The following is a 19,839-nucleotide window of genomic DNA, read 5'->3' as shown; positions in this document are numbered from 1 at the left end:
CAAGGTCGCCAGTTCGAGGCCACCGGCACCGTGCGACCTTGAAGCAGCTGACAAGCTGCAGCTGAGCTGTTCCATCTGCTCGGAGCGTGGGAGGATGGAGGCCAGAATGTGAAGCCAGATCGGAGTGTAACACCTTGAATGTAGTGGTTCTTGAAAGAAAGAACCTTCTTTCAATTTGTAAAAATCCCTGCGTGGATTTAATAAGCCTGCCTATGTAAACCACCTTGAATAAAGTCTTGAATAAAGACCAAGAAAGGCGGTCTATAAATACGTGTATATATATAGCGCTGGCCTTCTCCTTTTGGTTCTTGGGCAAAAAAGAAAAGAAAAAAAGAATTCAAATGCTGTGCCCACTGAAGTAACTATAGACCTGGAAATACAATTTGCTCCTTCTGGATTAATTAAGCCACATCATCCAATCTTATTTCTTTGCTTCTTCCCTCCCTCCCCAGCCCCTCCCAGAGACAGATGCAGATTTGAAACATGAATTAAAAGCCTCAGAAAGTCAAGCATCTACCTGTGGCTCCCACACCTTAAAAATCTACCTCCTGTTTCTGTGATGGAAACTGTGCAAAGCAGTGGAACAAAACACCATGAAAGTTGATGCGATTTGCATCTTGAGTTGTATTAGAGGCTTCTCTCTCATATACCGGCATTTATTAACTAGAATGAATCAATGGGAGGGATATTTTGCAATCACTCAGATGGCATCTTTGCTTGGGGGAAATAACCAAGTCACAGCTGAGTAGTAATAGCCTGATTCTCACCCAAAGCCACAAAATGAGTCTTGGGTCATCTATAAACATGTGCTCAGTTACAGCCTTTGAACCTTGGAGATGTTTAGTTTTCTCAAATAAGTCCCACCTGTGCCAAAAATACTGCTCTTCCCCATAATTAATAAGTTCTCAAAAATTTTGGGCCAGCATGATGATGTTAGCAGACTCCGTTCTCCAGATATGAAATCATCTCAGGAGAGAAAAGAGAGACCTGGAGCACAAAGAAGTACATTTTGGGGATTTGGTCTGGAATAGCTGTATGGAGGCAAGGAGGGGACAGCAGGGTGTGGTTTGGGCCAGAATTCTTCCACCTGAAAGACACAAGCAATTAAATTCAGCACTGCAGAGAAGATGTCCACAAGAATGGAGCCTGGTGTTTGAGGACTGCATTCCCCCATTGCTTTCCCTGTGCCACGTCCCAACAATCTCAAGAGGCAAGGGATAGTCTGAGGTTGCAGAATGTACTGCCAGGGAACCAGCAGCCCTCTCAACGTTTTTGGTAAGAAGAGAAAGAGCCACCTTTTAAAATTGGTCTTTGGCCAACTGACCTCCTTTCCAGGGTCTCTGTGATCTTTGCTGCCATTCTTTAATCTGTTCTGAATGACCCAGAGCAAGCACTGTCCAGTTGGCAAATCAGGCTCGGTCTTGAGAAGACCTCTACCTCCTTCCTAGAATGAATTGCTTCCACTTGGCGCTCAATTTATTTCTAAAATGTGCACCTTCCCTTCCAGCAAAGCTTCCACGGGCAGCTAACAATGTTTAAAAAATAAACAAAAACCCAAAACAACTAGCAAAGCAGATTCAACATTAGCAAACAGATGTCAAGACCACCACATCTCTTCTTCCCTTCCTGGCACTAACTACAGTTTCATGGCCAGGTTCAATGGACGGCAAATGCTGACCGGATTCCCTCATCATCATCATGGTTAGCAAACTCATTTTAAGCCCCGATTACAAGTTCTGGGCTACTAAACTCACCTGTCATTGGTGTTCTTGGACTGGCTCCCTGGACAGTATCACATACAGGACCTGCTCTGATTTACTGACTTTGCACCTTTTTATATAATGCCCTTCCTCCAAGGACCTTGGGTTAGTGTACATGGTTCCTCCTCTCCTTTTGCCCTCACAACAACCCTGTGAGATAGGTGAGCCCAAGATCACCCAGGAAGTTTCATGGCTTGGCAAGGATCTGAACCTGGTTCTTGCAGGTCTAAGTTTAACTCCCAAACCACTACCCCATCCTGGATCCCATATGTGGAACTGCACAGAGGCAATGAAGCAGGAACCAGTTTGTTTGGGTCCCGTCCCCTCCCAGACAGCTTGTTTCCCTCCTCTTTCAGATGACCAGCCTATGGGCGAGTCACACCACACAGTGGTATGTGGGGCTGTGCAGCCTTGGGGGTGGATAGGCCGCCTGCCATTCAGGAGGCTGCACAGTACTGAACCTTATTCTCTCAAACAGGCCAGTTCCATTTCACTTGCCTCCTGTCAGATCACATCGGCCGACATGGAGGAACTGGAAATCAACATGCCTACGTGTGTTCACTTGTGATTGCTTGATGATGGCATCATCATCTTGGCAGGCTGGAAGGGCAACCACAGACCTTATTTTAAATTGCTGAATTAAAATCTGCTTCTTTCATATCTCTGCTTTCCAGGACGGCAGGACACCCAGGCATACAGAACAAACCCAGACAAGAATGCATGACTTTTTGGATCCTGTCATCCCACAGCTCAGACCAGTTTGACAAGGGTGTTGGGGTTTGTGGTGCAGGACACAGCACAGGCCCTCTTGGGATGGCTGCACCAGTGCTGGAAAACTGGATAGACTTGGCACTAAGCCAGTCTGGAGATTCCATCAACTTCAACGGTCTCTCTTTACCAGGAACAGTTCCTATTTTCTCCCACCTGTCTCTGGGAAATCCATGTCCCTCTTCATATTTTACAGGTGAGGAACACAGAGGCTGAGAGAGAAGTGATCAGTACAAGGCCACCTCAATGCAATGCTACAGGGATGCTGGCTTGGAACAGAAGGGTGAGAACAAAGCAAAATCAATGCCCTAAACGCATCTCACTAGAAATGCAGCCCCTTCTGCTAGCTAGTGACATTGTCCCTGGAATCCTGACCTTCTGCATTTACTAGTGAGACAGTGATTGTGCCACCTTCTGAGAGCCAGTAGACCTGACAAAACACACCCAAGCATGCCTGTGCTTGACCCTAAGAACTTGAGGATGCCATAGATGTACCCATGATTTCGTCATCCCCAATTACCTAGACAGGTGAGCCTGGTAGCTCCATACACATGCTAATTTCAGCCAGAGCTATTGTCTCTGGGAAAGGCCTGGATACAGAGAAAGAAATATGCATCCAGCCACTTGTAGATGATTGAGAAGGGTGTGCCAAACAAAGACTTCAGAGTACTACCCCAAAGCCCTCTTGGGGGTTAGAAATGTCCAAAAATAAGGGGAAACCGGTCAAAATAGGGGAAAACACAGAGCATTTATCACATGGACACCTAATGACTCTTTTTCCCCAAAATCAGCCTCGGAAAGCCCAGGTTTGGACTAGGGCAATGGAAGGTTAACTTTTGCCTCCAAGTCAACTTAAACTGCCTCCTCCCCACCAAGCTGCTATTAGCTGCTGAGGGAAAAACTTTTTATCTGTAAGTTTTCCCCTCTGCAGCTACCTGAAGCTCCTTTCAGATATTGGTGAGGGAGGGAAAGGGGAGATAAAAGGAGACTTAGAGATGGCAGAGAAATTAAATGAGTTCTTTGCATCTGTCTTCACCGCAGAAGACCTCGGGCAGATACCGCTGCACGAACGGCCCCTCCTGACCGAGGAATTAAGTCAGATAGAGGTTAAAAGAGAAGATGTTTCAGACCTCATTGATAAATTAAAGATCAATAAGTCACCAGGCCCTGATGGCATCCACCCAAGAGTTATTAAGGAATTGAAGAATGAAGTTGCTGATCTCTTGACTAAGGTATGCAACTTGTCCCTCAAAATGGCCACAGTGCCAGAGGATTGGAGGATAGCAAATGTCACGCAGATCTTTAAAAAGGGAAAGAGGGGGGACCCGGGAAACTATAGTCCAGTCATCCTAACATCTATACCGGGTAAGATGGTGGAATGCCTCATCAAAGATAGGATCTCAAAACACATATACGAACAGGACTTGCTGAGGGAGAATCAGCATGGCTTCTGTAAGGGTAAGTCTTGCCTCACAAACCTTATAGAATTCTTTGAAAAGGTCAACAGGCATGTGGATGTGGGAGAACCCGTGGACATGATATATCTGGACTTTCAGAAGGCGTTCGACATGGTCCCTCACCAAAGGCTACTGAAAAAAAACTCCACAGTCAGGGAATTAGAGGGCAGGTTTGAGACCTGGTTGAAGACCAGGAAACAGAGAGTGGGTATCAATGGGCAATTTTCACAATGGAGAGAAGTGAAAAGTGGTGTGCCCCAAGGATCTGTCCTGGGACTGGTGCTTTTCAACCTCTTCATAAATGACCTGGAGACAGGGTTGAGCAGTGAGGTGGCAAAGTTTGCAGACGACACCAAACTTTTCAGAGTGGTGAAGACCAGAAGTGATTGTGAGGAGCTCCAGAAGGATCTCTCCAGACTGGCAGAATGGGCAACAAAATGGCAGATGCGCTTCAATGTAAGTAAGTGTAAAGTCATGCACATTGGGGCAAACCAATGGTAAGGCCACACCTGGAGTATTGTGTACAGTTCTGGTCGCCGCATCTCAAAAAAGACATAGTGGAAATGGAAAAGGTGCAAAAGAGAGTGACTAAGATTATTACGGGGCTGGGGCACCTTCCTTATGAGGAAAGGCTACGGCGTTTGGGCCTCTTCAGCCTGAGGGGGGACATGATTGAGACATACAAAATTATGCAGGGGATGGACAGAGTGGATAGAGAGATGCTCTTTACACTCTCACATAACACCAGAACCAGGGGACATCCACTAAAATTGAGTGTTGGGAGAGTAAGAACAGACAAAAGAAAATATTTCTTTACTCAGCGTGTGGTTGGTCTGTGGTAATGGCGTCTGGCCTGGATGCCTTTAAAAGGGGATTGGACAAGTTTCTGGAGGAAAAATCCATTACGGGTTACAAGCCATCATGTGTATGTGCAACCTTCTGATTTTAGAAATGGGCTATGTCAGATACAAGGTAGAGCACCAGGATGCAGGTCTCTTGTTATCTGGTGTGCTCCTTGGGGCATTTGGTGGGCCGCTGTGAGATACAGGAAGCTGGACTAGATGGGCCTATGGCCTGATTCAGTGTGGCTGTTCTTATGTTCTTATTGACACAAACACACTCACACAGGTCTCTTGTTGTGGCTTCTGCTATGCAACTCAAGCAGTTCCAGGCTGTTGCTCCAATGATACTTATTTGCTTTATTTATGTCTAAGCAGTTAATAAAAATTGGGGACAGCAGCCAGGATAACCTCAGCCAGAAATAAGCATCTCTGACTGGTTTGCCTGAAAAAGTCCTCAGCTGGGATCTGAACAGTGATGAAGTGATGGTTTGTGTTGATCCAACTGAAACCAAGCAGAGCGCCAATCAAAATCCAATTTAAAAAAGTTTATGGGATGTGATTCTTGAGTTTTGGATCACTGATGTGTATGAAATTCTTCTCACCCTCCCCCAGAAAAAAAAGTATTGCCAGGGGCAGAATCTGTGGCCCAGACTGAACATAACAAGTGCTTAAGAGATGTCAGGGCAGGTGGCTTGGCTGGAAGCCACTGGGAGCTTTGCGTGAGAACGGTTTGTCCATACAGTCAGTTCTTGCTATCTGCACACTCTGTTCCCACGGATTCGTTTATCTGTGGGAACAAGAGTGTAACTCCATTCGCCGCCTGTTCTCAGATTTCTGTGAGATATCTGCCATTCTCAAGCTGTCTGGCCATTGCAAAGCTATCCACACTATTCTGAAGCCACCCACTGCTGGCATTTCTGGCCAGTTAGCTACGCCGCCCCCTAATTCTACTTGATACCATAGGAGCAATTATTTGCTATCTGCTGATTCGGCATAACAAGAATTGACTGTATTGTTACATGCTTGTGCCCCACTCCTCAGAACATGGAGAAGTCCTGGAGCTGCAGCACAATCTGGATTCAGGGTCCCTTTCGAGGAGTAGTCACTGCATGTTTATGGTGCCTCTGATTACAGCACCGAATGAAATAAGCAGCTCCTGCAAACAACACCAGCAACATGAGTGTTCTAGGCATGTCAGCTGCCAGTTCTTCCCCTTGGCTTCCCTTCCAGTCTTGGCCAGATCAGAGCCTAGTTCTTCTTCTACAAGAAACTGCCAGCCTTGGTTCTCAAGGCTCCCTAAAGAGGGGAGGAGAAAAGGAAGCACCTTCTGTCTTTGCCCCTCCTCTAGGTAGATGCATTTGAGCCATTGGTTCAGGAAGCCATTTGCCTCCCAGGAGGGGGCCCCCTCCTATTTTGAGCCAAAACTTCTATTGCCTGGACTTCTGGCTCAGCACGACCTGCCACGGTTCTACCACAGGACAGCAGTGTTAAAACTTTCTATCTCAGAGGAAGCCTTTCCACACATGACACAGAACACCTGTGTATTGGCACAGAGGATTCTCCTCGCATGCAGGCTGTCCTATGCAGGGAGGTAGCCAGGCCTCTTGGACCACGCTGCCACCACCACGCGGCGGGACTGTATCACAGAACACACAACACTTCTGAGACTAGCATGACAAAAGGAGTCAAAGAAGAGCTGGCCCACCATTGTGGTCTCATCAATAAATCCTCAGTAAGCTCCCAAGGAAATCAGAGTTCCCCAATACACAATTTAAACCCCTGTGCTCTAGAGAAATGTTGGCAGTCCAGAAGGCACTTTGCTCTTCTCATCACAGAAGATGAAAAAGCCAACACCAGACAGGGAAAGAGCAGTGATTTCCAACTGGTGTGCCACGGCACATTGGTGTGCTGCAAAAGGTCTGCAGGTGTGTTGCAGGAGTTTGGAGCACAATACTGAAAATCCCTGAAAACTCCTCTGGGTTCTGCAGCTCTGTTTGTAGGGCACAGCGGAGAAACAGTTACTACAGACAGCTACCCTGGAATCAGAGCTGCAGAACCCAGGAGAGACATCAAAAGAGGCAAAAACCAGAGAGGTCAGTGTGAAAAGAAAAAGGTTGAACGTCACTAAACTAGTGGGTCAAATTTCAGAAAGGACAGTCAGGGTGAAACTATCGCACTCTTCTGCAAGAGGGTTCAGAAGCAGCATTTAAATGTGCTCCAAGTGACCATAGAAGGCTGACTGAAGGGGAAAAAGAGCACTTTTAAAGCCACAAGCAGAATGTGAAAACAATCCTGGGGGCTGGGCTACATCCTGCTGTCTGATAATGGAATGGGATGCAGAAGCACCAGACGCTCGCCAGCGGGTGGCCACAAACATGGTACCAAATCCTGAAATAGCAGAGGGGCTCTACTCTCCTGCCTAAGCAGATTGTGGCAGTCACATCAAAAGACAAGGAAGCACCAGGTTGCACACCACAAATAGGTGTGGAATGACTCAAGCTGGTACACGGCTGGGACGAAGGTGAGCCTGGTGCCTTCCTGACCATCCCAAACTGTGGATGCATCTCTAGTACAGACTCCAGCTCAACAGCCCCATCCTTTCTCCTGGAAATCTGGGACAGGGCTGGGGAATTCCAGCAGATCTGAGGACATATGAAGCAGGCATACAAAGCTGTCTTTCCTTAAGTGCGACTACTGGCTCCTTCGGCTCCATCTCACAACAGTACTTTTCCTGGCAGCAAGTCTCTAGGGTTCTAGATGGGGGGGGGGCTTTTGCTGCCCTACTGAGATGGGATTGAATCTGGGAACCCTGCCAACTGGGTAAGAGGCACTTTCTTCAAAGGTGTGCTCCTCTTTAGTTTATCGGGGGAGAGTAACTGGCCCACCTCACCCCAGCAGTGTCTTTTCTAGTGACTGTCTGCTGGTGTTCTTTTGCATCCTTTTAGATTGTGCACCCTTTTGGGACAGGGAGCCGTTATTTGATTTTTTTCTGTAAACGGCTTTGTGAACTTCTTTGCTGAAAAGTGGTATATAAATACTGTTGTTGTTGTTGTTATTGTTGTTGTTATTCACATATGCAGAGCATCAGCTATGCTATCCATAACCAAACTATGGATACCAAGAAAGTACAGGTGGAGCCTTGGTATCTGCAGGGGATCTGTTCCTGGACCCCCTGCAGATACAGAAACCCACAGATAATGAAATACGCGGGTTCTTACCCACTCAGAACATGACTGGAACCTTGTTCTGGTCACGATCAGAGCCTTTCTGAGGCCCATGGAGGCCACATGCAGGAACCACTAGGAAAGTACTATACAGAACAGGGAACAGTTACTCTCCCCTTGCTAAATATAAGAGGACCATGGGCCTCGTAGCCCTGAACAGTAGTCTGTGTTTTATCCCAGAGGATAAACAGGTGAGAGAGGAGAGTGAATATCATTGGGAAATGGATGGGAAGGAGGTGGAAAGGGTTTTTCTTTTTTCTTTAGACATTTCTGCTCCTGAAAACTGCTTACAACAACAACAAAAAACACACTAGCATAATAATTAAAAAATGTATATCAATAAACATGAATCAATAATTAAAGCAATATCAAAACAACAATAAAAAATTAGAACCACCACCAACAGCAATCAATATGGGGGTATCCACTGACATGCCTGTGTGACCAAAAATGTTTCCACCTAGGGCTAAAAACTAACAAAGAGGGAGCCAACAGCAGGAGAGAATCCCAGAGCCGAGGGGCTGTTACCAAAAACACCCTGTTGTATGTGTCTGTCAAATAAACTTCAGAGGGAGCAGGAACACAGAGCGGGGCCTTTGATGCTGAGCCCTGTGGATGAGGCAATTAATGTGGGGAGAGATAGGCTCTCAAACATCCTGGTCCCAGACAAACAACTTTCAACAGTTATAACCAACACCTTGCATTGAGCCCAGAAAAACTGTCAAGCAATGTGTAAACTTGTCCTCCCCAGAACCTCCTTTCCAATGAATTCCATGTTGCTGAACTTAAAAAACAGGGGGAATCCCAAGAAAAGTCTCTAGCTGTCAATACCTGCGTCGACCCAGCCTCAACCTGACATTTTTCTCAGTTCAAAAATCACACAAACTTGACAATCCAGGGATTAAAGGCACAACGGTGAGCCAGAATACCAAAGAACTGAAAGAAGAATCAGCGAGTGGGGCTTTGATGCTTTCAAAGAATGCATGTCGGATCTCAGTACTAATCCCACACAGTCAGCCAGCCTCCCTCAAAACTGCTCAAGGAAAGCTACAGTTGCTGCTGTTTTAGGATCGGCTCCAACACTCACTCACGTGGACAGAAGATACCGTTTTGGTACATTTTGTGGGGAAGCAAAAGTGCTGGCGGAGGAAGAGAGACAGTTTGTTACTAAAGATATTTACTCTAGAAGCAGAACTGCAGAACCTGGAAGAGGCTCCCAGAAGTGATATCACAAGGAGCCAAAGACCACAGAAAAGAAGCATAGAGATCAGTGTGCCCTGAGAAGAAAGACATTGACAATCACTGGCTCACTGCATTGGGCCTCCTGAGATTCTTAAAGAGCTCATCTCTCTTACTAAAATTGTGACCAATTCTAAAGCTCTTGCAATATGGAAACCTTTGAACTGCAGTCATTTCTGAGCTGGTTATGTGGCCAATGCTCCGAATGTGCAACAAACTGACTCTTGCTTCAGGCCCTTTGGCTTGCCATAGTCCTGAGGACTTGAAGTACTGATCTGTCAAGCAGATCAGTTTGCCCAGTTTATAAAGTTCTGGAAAACAGCTAATGCTTGGGTTAATTTTTCCATGGCCATGTCAATGGGAAATGAACCACTACAACAGCAGGACAGAAAACATCTCCATTCCGAAAACTCTGCAAAAGTCTCAACAAACACCAGAGATAGGACAACAAGAGGTTATCTTACTTGGGAGTGGGGAATTAGTTTTGGTGAAGCATGAGGGTAGAAGGAAGACTTCCATTGGAGCAGGCCTGCACACTGTATGATCTGCCAAGCCCTCCAAGGATGTTTTGGCCCTCCAAGGATGCCTCATAACCCTCCAACTTCCTCATTTTTGCAATCTAAAAGAAACAGAAAAACCAACTGTTGGCTGGTTACTGATCTTCTGATGGGCCAACACAAACATGGGGTTGCCAGACGACTTGAAAACTATTCTTACCTAGACATTTGTGGGGGAGTGAGTTGGTGCACCAGTCTATAACCAAGAGGTAGGGAAGTCAGGTTTTATTAATACATTTGCTTGCTTTGAATTTTGCTCATTTTACATGAATGGGCAGGAGGGATGCTTGGAAGGCAGCATCGGGCTGCATTCTCTTGTGCTGCATGCACACAGTTTAATTTGGTTGTAGATCCTTGCCACTGTTATCTGCATCTCTTTACTGGATGTTCCCTTGATGGATTTGTGAGAAAGTTGGAAATGTATAAATAAGAAGTTTTTTTCTTTCAGAAGTAAAGAAAAATGCTGAAGGGTTCACCTGATACAATATGAAAGACTTTAAATGTGATTCCTTACATACTGTGAATACAAGTGGCCTGTTTCAACAGAGCTCTTGTTGAGCTGCCATTAGTTTGAAACTGTACCTTATTTTCACCAAGGGGATATTTACGAAATGATGTATAATTTTAGCTGGAATAGTAAAACAGCTACGTAATAGTTTCACTTAACTGCCCCCCAAAACAACTTAAAATCCAAAAATCCTGGACTCGCACAGTGCTGTTTATAAAATGGTCTTATTGGTATTGGTAAGCTGAGCAGAACAGCACAGCAAAATATAATTTCTAGAGAGGGGTTGGGGGATTTCCCCTCTCTTTGCTCTAACAAATATTTCAGAATATTTGAAAAGCTCAAATTAAGTCTCTGACTAATAACTCCGTGCATTTCACATTTTATGATGAAGTCAGGTTTATGAGACCTGCCATAAAACAAGTCACCCAGGTGTAAAATGAATGGATTTTAACATATCTTATTAGAAGAAAAATGAGTCTTTTGCAAGGGCTGGGACTGAGGGGTTTAACCCTCTCCCCAAACCAACCAATTCCTCCTACTTTGTCTCCACATTATAAGTTTGGTCTGACACCAAATGAAATCATACCCCCTTCCTCGTTCCCTGCTGTTCCCTGTCCTGCTGGGAGGGTCTCAGATTTTTGGCAGAAACGCCATCCCACTCTGAAGTGCAGAATGGGATAAATCCTTGCAATATTCAGGGCCGTGTCTGAATCACAACTCCACAGGAGCTCAAAAGACTGATGATAGAATTCTGCTGTAAAAGAAACAAATATCTCCACTTTTTTTTAAAAAGCAAGTTGCTAGTCCTTATGTTTCAAAGCAAGTAGGCAATAACTGCTAAAATCTTCAAAGTGACTGAATAGCATTTCCAGTGCTCTGCAAGGAAATGTACCTTGTACCCTTGTACCCTTGTTCCACAGCCTGCTGTGTGAAACGCTTTAATCAACTGATGTGGAATGGGCTTTCTTGCCAGAAGCAGGAAACTACAGATGGTGCAAAATCTAACTGCTCATTTACTGACTTGAACTGACAAATCTTGCCAGCATTGAAAGAGCCATGCTGGCTCCTGGCCTATTCTTGAGCACAACTGAAAGAGTAACCTAGGAAAGCCTTAAACACAAGAAGCCTGGGGCACCTTGCATGCACACATGACCCTGCTCCAAATATCCCCACCACTGTAGGCAAGTGGTGACTAGAGACATGGCAGACAGAGACTTTTCAGCTGTAGCCCCCAACCTTGGGACCACCCTCCCTGCTTTCTCCACAGTGACAGGTAAACACTTTATGACTGCCAAAGTCTTGAGCTTTTAACTGTGGAATTTTATCACTGATGTGCTTTATATGGCAAGCTGCTTTGTTGTTTTATTAGTTTATATTTTATCAGTTTATACTCTAAAGAGCTTCAGCTGAAGATCGGCTTCAATAATTTCCAAACCAATGCAGATTGGAAATGGACCCTGTATATTTCAACAGTCAACAAAACCTTTATATTTACTGCCCTGTTTGTAGACAGCAAAACTGTTGGTGGGTGGGCTTTTGCCATGAGAAAGTTTGAAGAGTCTTTGAGAGTGGTGCAATCAGGCAGTGGCAGCTGCCTTATTTCGACTTTCAATTTTTTTTCCAGCAGAGGCAGAAGCAGAAACAGTGCTCTCCTCTGTGGCCAGCTTCTGCCAGCTGTTACGATTCTGTGCTCCAGGAGGTTTCGGGGACAAAAATGGCAGATAAGCTGCCTGCAAAACCTTTGCAAATTTTCTCATGATCTCTGAAATGGCACCCAGTTCCACAACTCCAATTTTGGTCCAACACGCCAATTTCAAGTCAGAAAATTCTTCCAAGTGACCTTTTCTGAGTATAAGACAAGAAATTCATGTGATTTAAGAAACAAATACATCCAGGGCGCAATCCTAACCCCTTCTGTCAGTGCTTTCCAGCACTGACATAAGGGCAATGCAGGTCTGAGGCAAAGGAACAAACATTCCCTTACTTTGAGGAGGCCTCCGTGAGTGACACCCAACTGCAGGAAGCTGCACATGTCCCATTGGCACCACTATGCCAGTGCTGGAAAGTAGGGTTAGGATTGTGCCCTCAGTCAGCAAAGATGCCTGTGAGGCCAAAACATCTCTTTATTCTGCAATGCTTCAAATGGTAGCATTTGAAGGTGTGGTAGCAAACAGAAGGTGTGGCCTAAGGATATGTTGCAAGCTGTTGATGCAGTATTTGGGGAGTTAGAAATAGTTGGCATCTCAATGTTACCAATAGCTATTAAGCATGGAAACACCAGCCCTCAGAGGTCCTGCCTTTGGAGATGAGGTGGGTAGTAACCAGACAGGACCTTGGTTGGTGGTGGTGGACTGTCCCTGAAATATTCCCCCAAGGAAGGCTCGCCTGGAACAAACTTCAGTGTCTTTTTGGCACCAGGCAAAAACCTTCATACTTGCCCAAGAGGTTCGATTCTTAGCTTTGAGTTTTTAATCCAAGTGTGACATCGGTTGTTTTTAATGCCATGTTAGGCTGCTCTAATATACTGTTTTAATATGTGGTATTATTGTCTTTAACCATTCTGAGCTGCTCTGAGAGCCCCTGGGCTTCCAAGAAGTGAGGAACAAGTATTCACAATAAAACAAAGAAAGAAAAGAAAATTCCCTTCTGCATCTCGTGTCATGCGACGGTGTGTCATCGACATGAAGCTGACACGTTCTTTTTCTCTTTAAAGCATGTAGGGGAAATAAAAAGATAAACACAGCTTTCTGACAGCTTTAAAATCCCTTAAGGCCGAGTTCTGAGCTGAAACACATTTTACGGTTGGCTAGTAAATTCCTAAAGGGGAAAAAAAACCTGTGTTCATAATGAAAGCGCAGGATACAACCCTAAAATGCCACAAGTGGGCGCCATTGTGATTAGAAGTCATGACTTCCTAGTCTTGTTAATCTTGTTGGGGGGGCCTTGTTTACCCCCTTAAGGGAGCAACAACAGGGCTTCTATATGGGAGAAAACACCCTCTGTGCAGGCTGTTCGCCTGAATGTAAAAATATAATCTCATTTGCGTAGGCAAAATATTGAACCTCGTGCATCTAAAATGGGAGAAGACCGCAGGAATCCCATGTGACTGGCCTCCTTAGCGTGATTGGAAGCAGCTGGGCTTGCTGGTAGCCTCAGACCTTTTCCAATTTCAAAACACAGAAGGAAAAAAAAGATTCACAACTTCTTCTGTCCATTTTGGTTCTCAGAACTGCCCTTTGTCTTACAATTGACAGTGTAATTAAAACAATAACTACAACAACAAATCAATTAATATGCTATTAGATCCTGCGACCGCAACTAGGATTGAACCGAGATGAAGAGATGAATCTACAAGAGATGAATCTGCGCACCTCCCTTCTTCTGTCTGCTCAACAGTCTCCATCACACTCTAGATTTGCAGGGCCATTTCTGTAAGCATTCACATAAAGGCAATACAGCAGTGATTTTCAGTGTTTTTCTTCCCATAGCGCATTGCCTCCTATGGTCTTCTGCATGGTCTTTGCTTCTTGAGGTGTCACTTCTGGCTTCCTGGACTCTTCTGGGTTCTGCAGCTCTGCTTCCAGAGCAACTGTCTACAGCAACAAATTGTCTGTTCCTCTTCCTCTGAGAGACAGACAATTCATTGCTACAGACAACTGCCCCAGAAACAAAGCTGCAGGACCCAGATGAGAACTCAGCGATGACGACGACAGGGCGGACAATAACTGCACGAGAGGACAGGTCCTCTCGTGGATTGAGAACTGGTTGGAGGCCAGGAAGCAGAGAGTGGGTGTCAATGGGCAATTTTCACAATGGAGAGAGGTGAAAAGCGGTGTGCCCCAAGGATCTGTCCTGGGACCGGTGCTTTTCAACCTCTTCATAAATGACCTGGAGACAGGGTTGAGCAGTGAAGTGGCTAAGTTTGCAGACGACACCAAACTTTTCCGAGTGGTAAAGACCAGAAGTGATTGTGAGGAGCTCCAGAAGGATCTCTCCAGACTGGCAGAATGGGCAGCAAAATGGCAGATGCGCTTCAATGTCAGTAAGTGTAAAGTCATGCACATTGGGGCAAAAAATCAAAACTTTAGATATAGGCTGATGGGTTCTGAGCTGTCTGTGACAGATCAGGAGAGAGATCTTGGGGTGGTGGTGGACAGGTCGATGAAAGTGTCGACCCAATGTGCGGCGGCAGTGAAGAAGGCCAATTCTATGCTTGGGATCATTAGGAAGGGTATTGAGAACAAAATGGCTAGTATTATAATGCCGTTGTACAAATCGATGGTAAGGCCACACCTGGAGTATTGTGTCCAGTTCTGGTCGCCACATCTCAAAAAAGACATAGTGGAAATGGAAAAGGTGCAAAAGAGAGCGACTAAGATGATTACGGGGCTGGGGCACCTTCCTTATGAGGAAAGGCTACGGCGTTTGGGCCTCTTCAGCCTAGAAAAGAGACGCTTGAGGGGGGACATGATTGAGACATACAAAATTATGCAGGGGATGGACAGAGTGGATAGGGAGATGCTCTTTACACTCTCACATAAAACCAGAACCAGGGGACATCTACTAAAATTGAGTGTTGGGCGGGTTAGGACAGACAAAAGAAAATATTTCTTTACTCAGCGCGTGGTCGGTCTGTGGAACTCCTTGCCACAGGATGTGGTGCTGGCGTCTAGCCTAGACGCCTTTAAAAGGGGATTGGACGAGTTTCTGGAGGAAAAATCCATTATGGGGTACAAGCCATGATGAGTATGCGCAACCTCCTGATTTTAGGAATGGGTTAAGTCAGAATGCCAGATGTAGGGGAGGGCACCAGGATGAGGTCTCTTGTTATCTGGTGTGCTCCCTGGGGCATTTGGTGGGCCGCTTTGAGATACAGGAAGCTGGACTAGATGGGCCTATGGCCTGATCCAGTGGGGCTGTTCTTATGTTCTTATGTTCTTATGCATCGATGCTCCAAGCTGGCTGTTGTAATGCTCTGAGTTGCTACTGACAGCAGCCCTGGGTCAGGACATTCTGACTCTGGCCGTGTGTGCCAGCAGAAAGACAACAGGATCAGAAAACAGGTTTTCAGCTAGAAAAATTATGAAAATTTGCAAACTGGAGAAAATGGCAGGTTGGCAGTGAGAGAGGGCAGAATTTCTCCCCACTCAAAGTAATCCTTGGAGCTCAAGCAGTGCTTCTCTTCTTTTCAGGGCAGCAGAAGATTTCTCTAAGCTCCAGGCATTTTTTTCCCCAAACCCAAAACATCAAAATTATCCGTTTACAACCATTTCATGACACAGAGTCACCTGTGCCTGTAAGTGACACTGCAAAGCAGTGCTGTTTGAGCCAAGGTGCCCCACCATCTCCTGAAGGAGCATTCATTCATGGCTGAAGAAGAAAGGTTTTTTCATAAAAGAAATCTGATTGGAGCTTTCCAGGCAGAAAATCTCCAGACCTCCAAATGCCTCCCTCCTGCCCAAGGGATCCTTGCTATACTGTTACATTTACATCTATGGAAATTTCATGTCATGCTGGATCAACACAGCTTGCATAGTCAATATGTCATTTGGTCAAAGGGAAAGAGCATTTTTGTGGCACTTTTGAAGCTCTCATAGGTTTACCCTTTGAAGATTCCCTCAGCAGGGGGTTGGGTTTTGATTTTTTTACAGTTCTCAGAAGGGTAATTATTTTCTCAGTGTCTTTAGGAAATATGATTAATGGGACTCTGAAATAGTTGTGTCTAGGTATTTGCTGGGATGATAGAAGTTGTGGATGTTTCCACGCTGCCTCCTCCAAAGGCCTCAAGATGTGGACTTTGTGCCGGATTTCCCCTCAATTTGGGATGCAAGGAGGAAAGGTTTTATGAACCAGGATGAGATTACAGGTTTTGGACAGAGCTGAAAACCAAACCCAAATGACTTACTGCACAGACAAGAAGAAAGTGAAAGGAAAAAAAGATGAAGGAGGTGTTCCCAAGCTGCGTGTTGCGGCACCTAAAGGGGGTGCTGCAGGATGTCCCTGGCGGCCACTTCTTCCTGGCTCTCTCAAGCACCACCATCTTGGATCATGTGAGATGCAAGGAGATCCAAGCACACAGGAGAGCCAAGATGAAGAGGATGCAGCAAAAGAAGGGGACCATGACCATGTTGGGGGAACAGCTGGATTAAGGGGAACCAGAGGGATGGAGACTAGGAAGAGATGAGATGATGGCCAGAGATCAGGATGTTGCAAAACCTGAAGAGGCAGCTACACAAAAGGAAGATGCTTTGATCATACCCTCTTCAGTCAGAAAACCACACCTGTCTCCATGTAGAAGGAGGGGAAAAGAGGAAAATGTGTCCTCCTTACTTACTTTATAGAGGACAAGGAATATCACAAACACACTGGGTCTGCCTCCGATGTTATTGCATTGCTTTAGCCTGAGCTTGTGTGTATTACATCACCCTTCCAGTTATGTCATCGCCGCACAGGGATCATTACAGGCCTAGCAATGTAACAACATTCAAAGGAACAGGAAAAACTTCCCATATGGAAGCTCAGAGACAAGCCAGCAGTGGCCCAGGAATGCAACTGCTCTTCACTCTGTGCAGAAAATTTATTGGTGGAATGCCTGCTTAACAAGAGACATGAATGGCACTCGCAAAAGTTCTGCAATGACTCTGTAAACGTCCTAAGGGGCCATTTTGATAAACTACGATTTCAGCAGAGAGAAAGAACATTTTTTTAAACATATTTTAAGCCAAACATGTGATTGGAAAATGCCAAAGTACCTTGTCTCCTGGTTGGGGTCGCATCACAGATACACGGTCATAACCTTTCCGCAGCAGAACCCAAAGGGCATCCAACTTTCCCTGCAATTGAAACAAAGAAATTTACCTTAGACACCCACTTGCACTAGACACTAGATACTAGATTGGCTTGCATTTTTCTACAGGTCAGTAAGGTTAGCAGAACAACGCTTGCCCTGACACTCCTCCAAATTAGACCTGTCTCATTCACGCCCCCCCCCCCGTTTTTCATAGTTCCCAGTTCCCCAGCCTCCAGAAAGTTCACGAGTAAGACATGTTACATCAACACAAATACACATAAATTAGGGTCAAGGTGCACATAACCAGAAATGCGGAATGTGGCCTGGTGGTTTTTAAAAACAATAGCAACTGGGGGGGGGGGCAAGATGTGCTGGAACTGCTGAGGAGGGTTGGGAACCATTTGGGGACTTTGCACCCTCCACAGTTCCGATCTCAATAGCACGTTCTCTCCCCGTGTGCTATTTTAAACAGAAAAAGCATTCCTTGGCCCTGCAGCAGACTCCAACTACTGGCATTCTTTGTATTAAAAATAAGTATTTATCTATTGCTTTTCACCAAAAAAGACTCACAAAATGGTTTAAGTAGCAAAGTGCATGAAAAGATCCATTTTGCAGAAGGGCTCACAATCTTAAAAAAAAAAAGATGTGAAGGAGACACCAGCTACAGCCAGCCGTAGCCCTACAAGCAATCCCTCAAGACAGCTGCAATGCTGCAGACCCACTGCGCGCTGAAACCTTCCTCCCAAAAGCCCAAGAGAGCAACAGCAGGGCAGGCTGGAGTGCACTGAGAGCCACGTCAGAGACTGGAGGGCTGCAGCTCATTTAGTTGCTTGACGTAATTTGCATATGGTGAGCATACACAGAGGCGCCAGCATCTGTCTGGCGAACGTTTATCCTTCGAGAGGACAGAGTAGTGATTCTCATTGTTTTTCTTTCTCATGACACACTGACCTTTTTGGTCTTCACTTCTTGTAATGTCACTTCCGGGAGAGCCTTCTGGGTTCTGTGGCTCGGTTTCTAGGGCAATTGTCTGTAGCAGTCGTTTGTCTGTTCCTCTTCCTCCACCCGCTCGGCCGGGGGAGGAAGAGGGACAATTTGTTAATACAGACAGTTGCCCTAGAAACTGTTGCAGAACCCAGAAGAGATTTTCAATATTTTTCAAATGCTGTGCTCCAAAATCCCACAGGACAGCTGCAAACCTTTCGCAGCACACCAGTGTGCCAAGGCACACTGGCTGAGACAGCCAGGATGGTGTAGGGGATGGAGTGCTGCCTTGGAATTGAGGAGATGGAAGTTCAAAGACCTGCTCAGTCATTGTGCCTGCCACTGGCCAACCCTGGGCCACTTACTATCTCTCAGTCTAGTTGACCTCATCAGGTTTTGTGTGAATAACGACCACAAATGCAGCCCTGATCTCCATGGAAGTCATCAGGACTGGGTTCCTAAATTCAGGACTGAATTTAGAGGAAGAGGAACCTTCCCCCCTCCCCAAGATTTCAGGAAAAAAGAGCTCGGGTTACTTGGCTCAATCAAGTTGGAGGAGTGGGGGTTGCCTCTCATGACTTCCCATGTCTGTGTTGTTTCAAGCCAATCTCCAGGGCTTAACTCATCAAGGCTTGGCTCCAGGGTGCATTTTTGGTGCCAGAGCTTACAAGCATTATTATTTTTTAAAATATGTATTTATAGATGGCTTGTCAACAAAAATGCGCACAAAGCAATTTTCTCAGCACAGTGCTTGGAATCAGGCATCTGCACTTGCTCCAAAGAACTGGGTAGCCTGGATCATGACCACTGTAAGGTGGTCTTGTCTGTAAAAACTGGCCTTGTCTGCAAAACTGGCAGGTCACAGCCTGGAACTGCCCATATGTGGAAGAGGTCAGGTCAAGTATTTTGGAAAAGGGACAGAATGGATATAATGAAATTTGACATGCAATGATTTGGATTTACTCAATTTTGTGTCATTCTCTCCAACTATTTGTTTTTTATGCTCACATTTGTAGAAATCTTTGCTGGAATCATAGAATTTATTCTTTGCTTTATTAAGAATCTATATTTAAATTGTATGAAGAATTACTATGTATGACAATGCAATGTTCCTGGCTGTGGTTTTTTCCTTCTTCTTACTGTTTAAATAAAAATTTTATATGAAAAGCCTGCTACTTTAAAGTAAACGTTATATTGTGGTACTATCATTTAAATTTTCAATCTGCTTCTTTTTTGACTGTTCTGATTTTGAACACAATTTTGTTGTTGAAAAGCAAGATATCAACAAAACTGGGGAAAATAGGATATGCTTGGAAGTACGTACGTAGGCTATGGCCAGTGAATCTCCAGTGCCCCCCACCTAGCAGTAGCTAAGTACTGTGTGCAAAGGAAGATAATTACACAACTGTATAGAGAGTCTATAATTTATACAGGCTTCAGAATTCAGGTTTGTTTTTTTTTCATTCTGGGCACAGAAAAGAATTCTGGTACTTCACAGAGCCCACAGATTCCAGGCCTACCTGAACAGAACTGAAGGATTTAAGGTCAAGATGAGAGGTGGTCCTCCCCCCCCCTTCACTACCTCATGTCACAGTCTCATTTGCAGGCTGCAAAAGTGGAGGGGCAAAGGTATTTTGGCAATTTTCAGGGATGGGTGGTTTTTGGGGGGTGCTGCCAGCTTCGTTCATACGCTTTCCAGCGGCCAGTCGC

The 19,839-nt window shown here is 45.4% G+C and overlaps 1 protein-coding gene across 2 annotated transcripts in view; it reads right to left on the bottom strand.

Moving 5' to 3' along the window:
* ANTXR1 (ANTXR cell adhesion molecule 1) overlaps positions 1 to 19,839 on the bottom strand; it is a 175,798-nt gene that overhangs the window by 6,409 nt on the left and 149,550 nt on the right. For both annotated transcript variants that reach the window (XM_066639503.1, XM_066639504.1), the window contains one exon: positions 17,108 to 17,188. In XM_066639503.1, coding sequence (XP_066495600.1) covers positions 17,108 to 17,188 — 81 coding nt within the window. The remainder of the gene's footprint in view (positions 1 to 17,107; positions 17,189 to 19,839) is intronic.

The sequence above is a fragment of the Tiliqua scincoides genome, chromosome 11, assembly GCF_035046505.1.
Source record: "Tiliqua scincoides isolate rTilSci1 chromosome 11, rTilSci1.hap2, whole genome shotgun sequence".
In the NCBI taxonomy this organism is placed as follows: domain Eukaryota; kingdom Metazoa; phylum Chordata; class Lepidosauria; order Squamata; family Scincidae; genus Tiliqua; species Tiliqua scincoides.
This window is presented reverse-complemented; position numbering and strand designations above follow the sequence as displayed.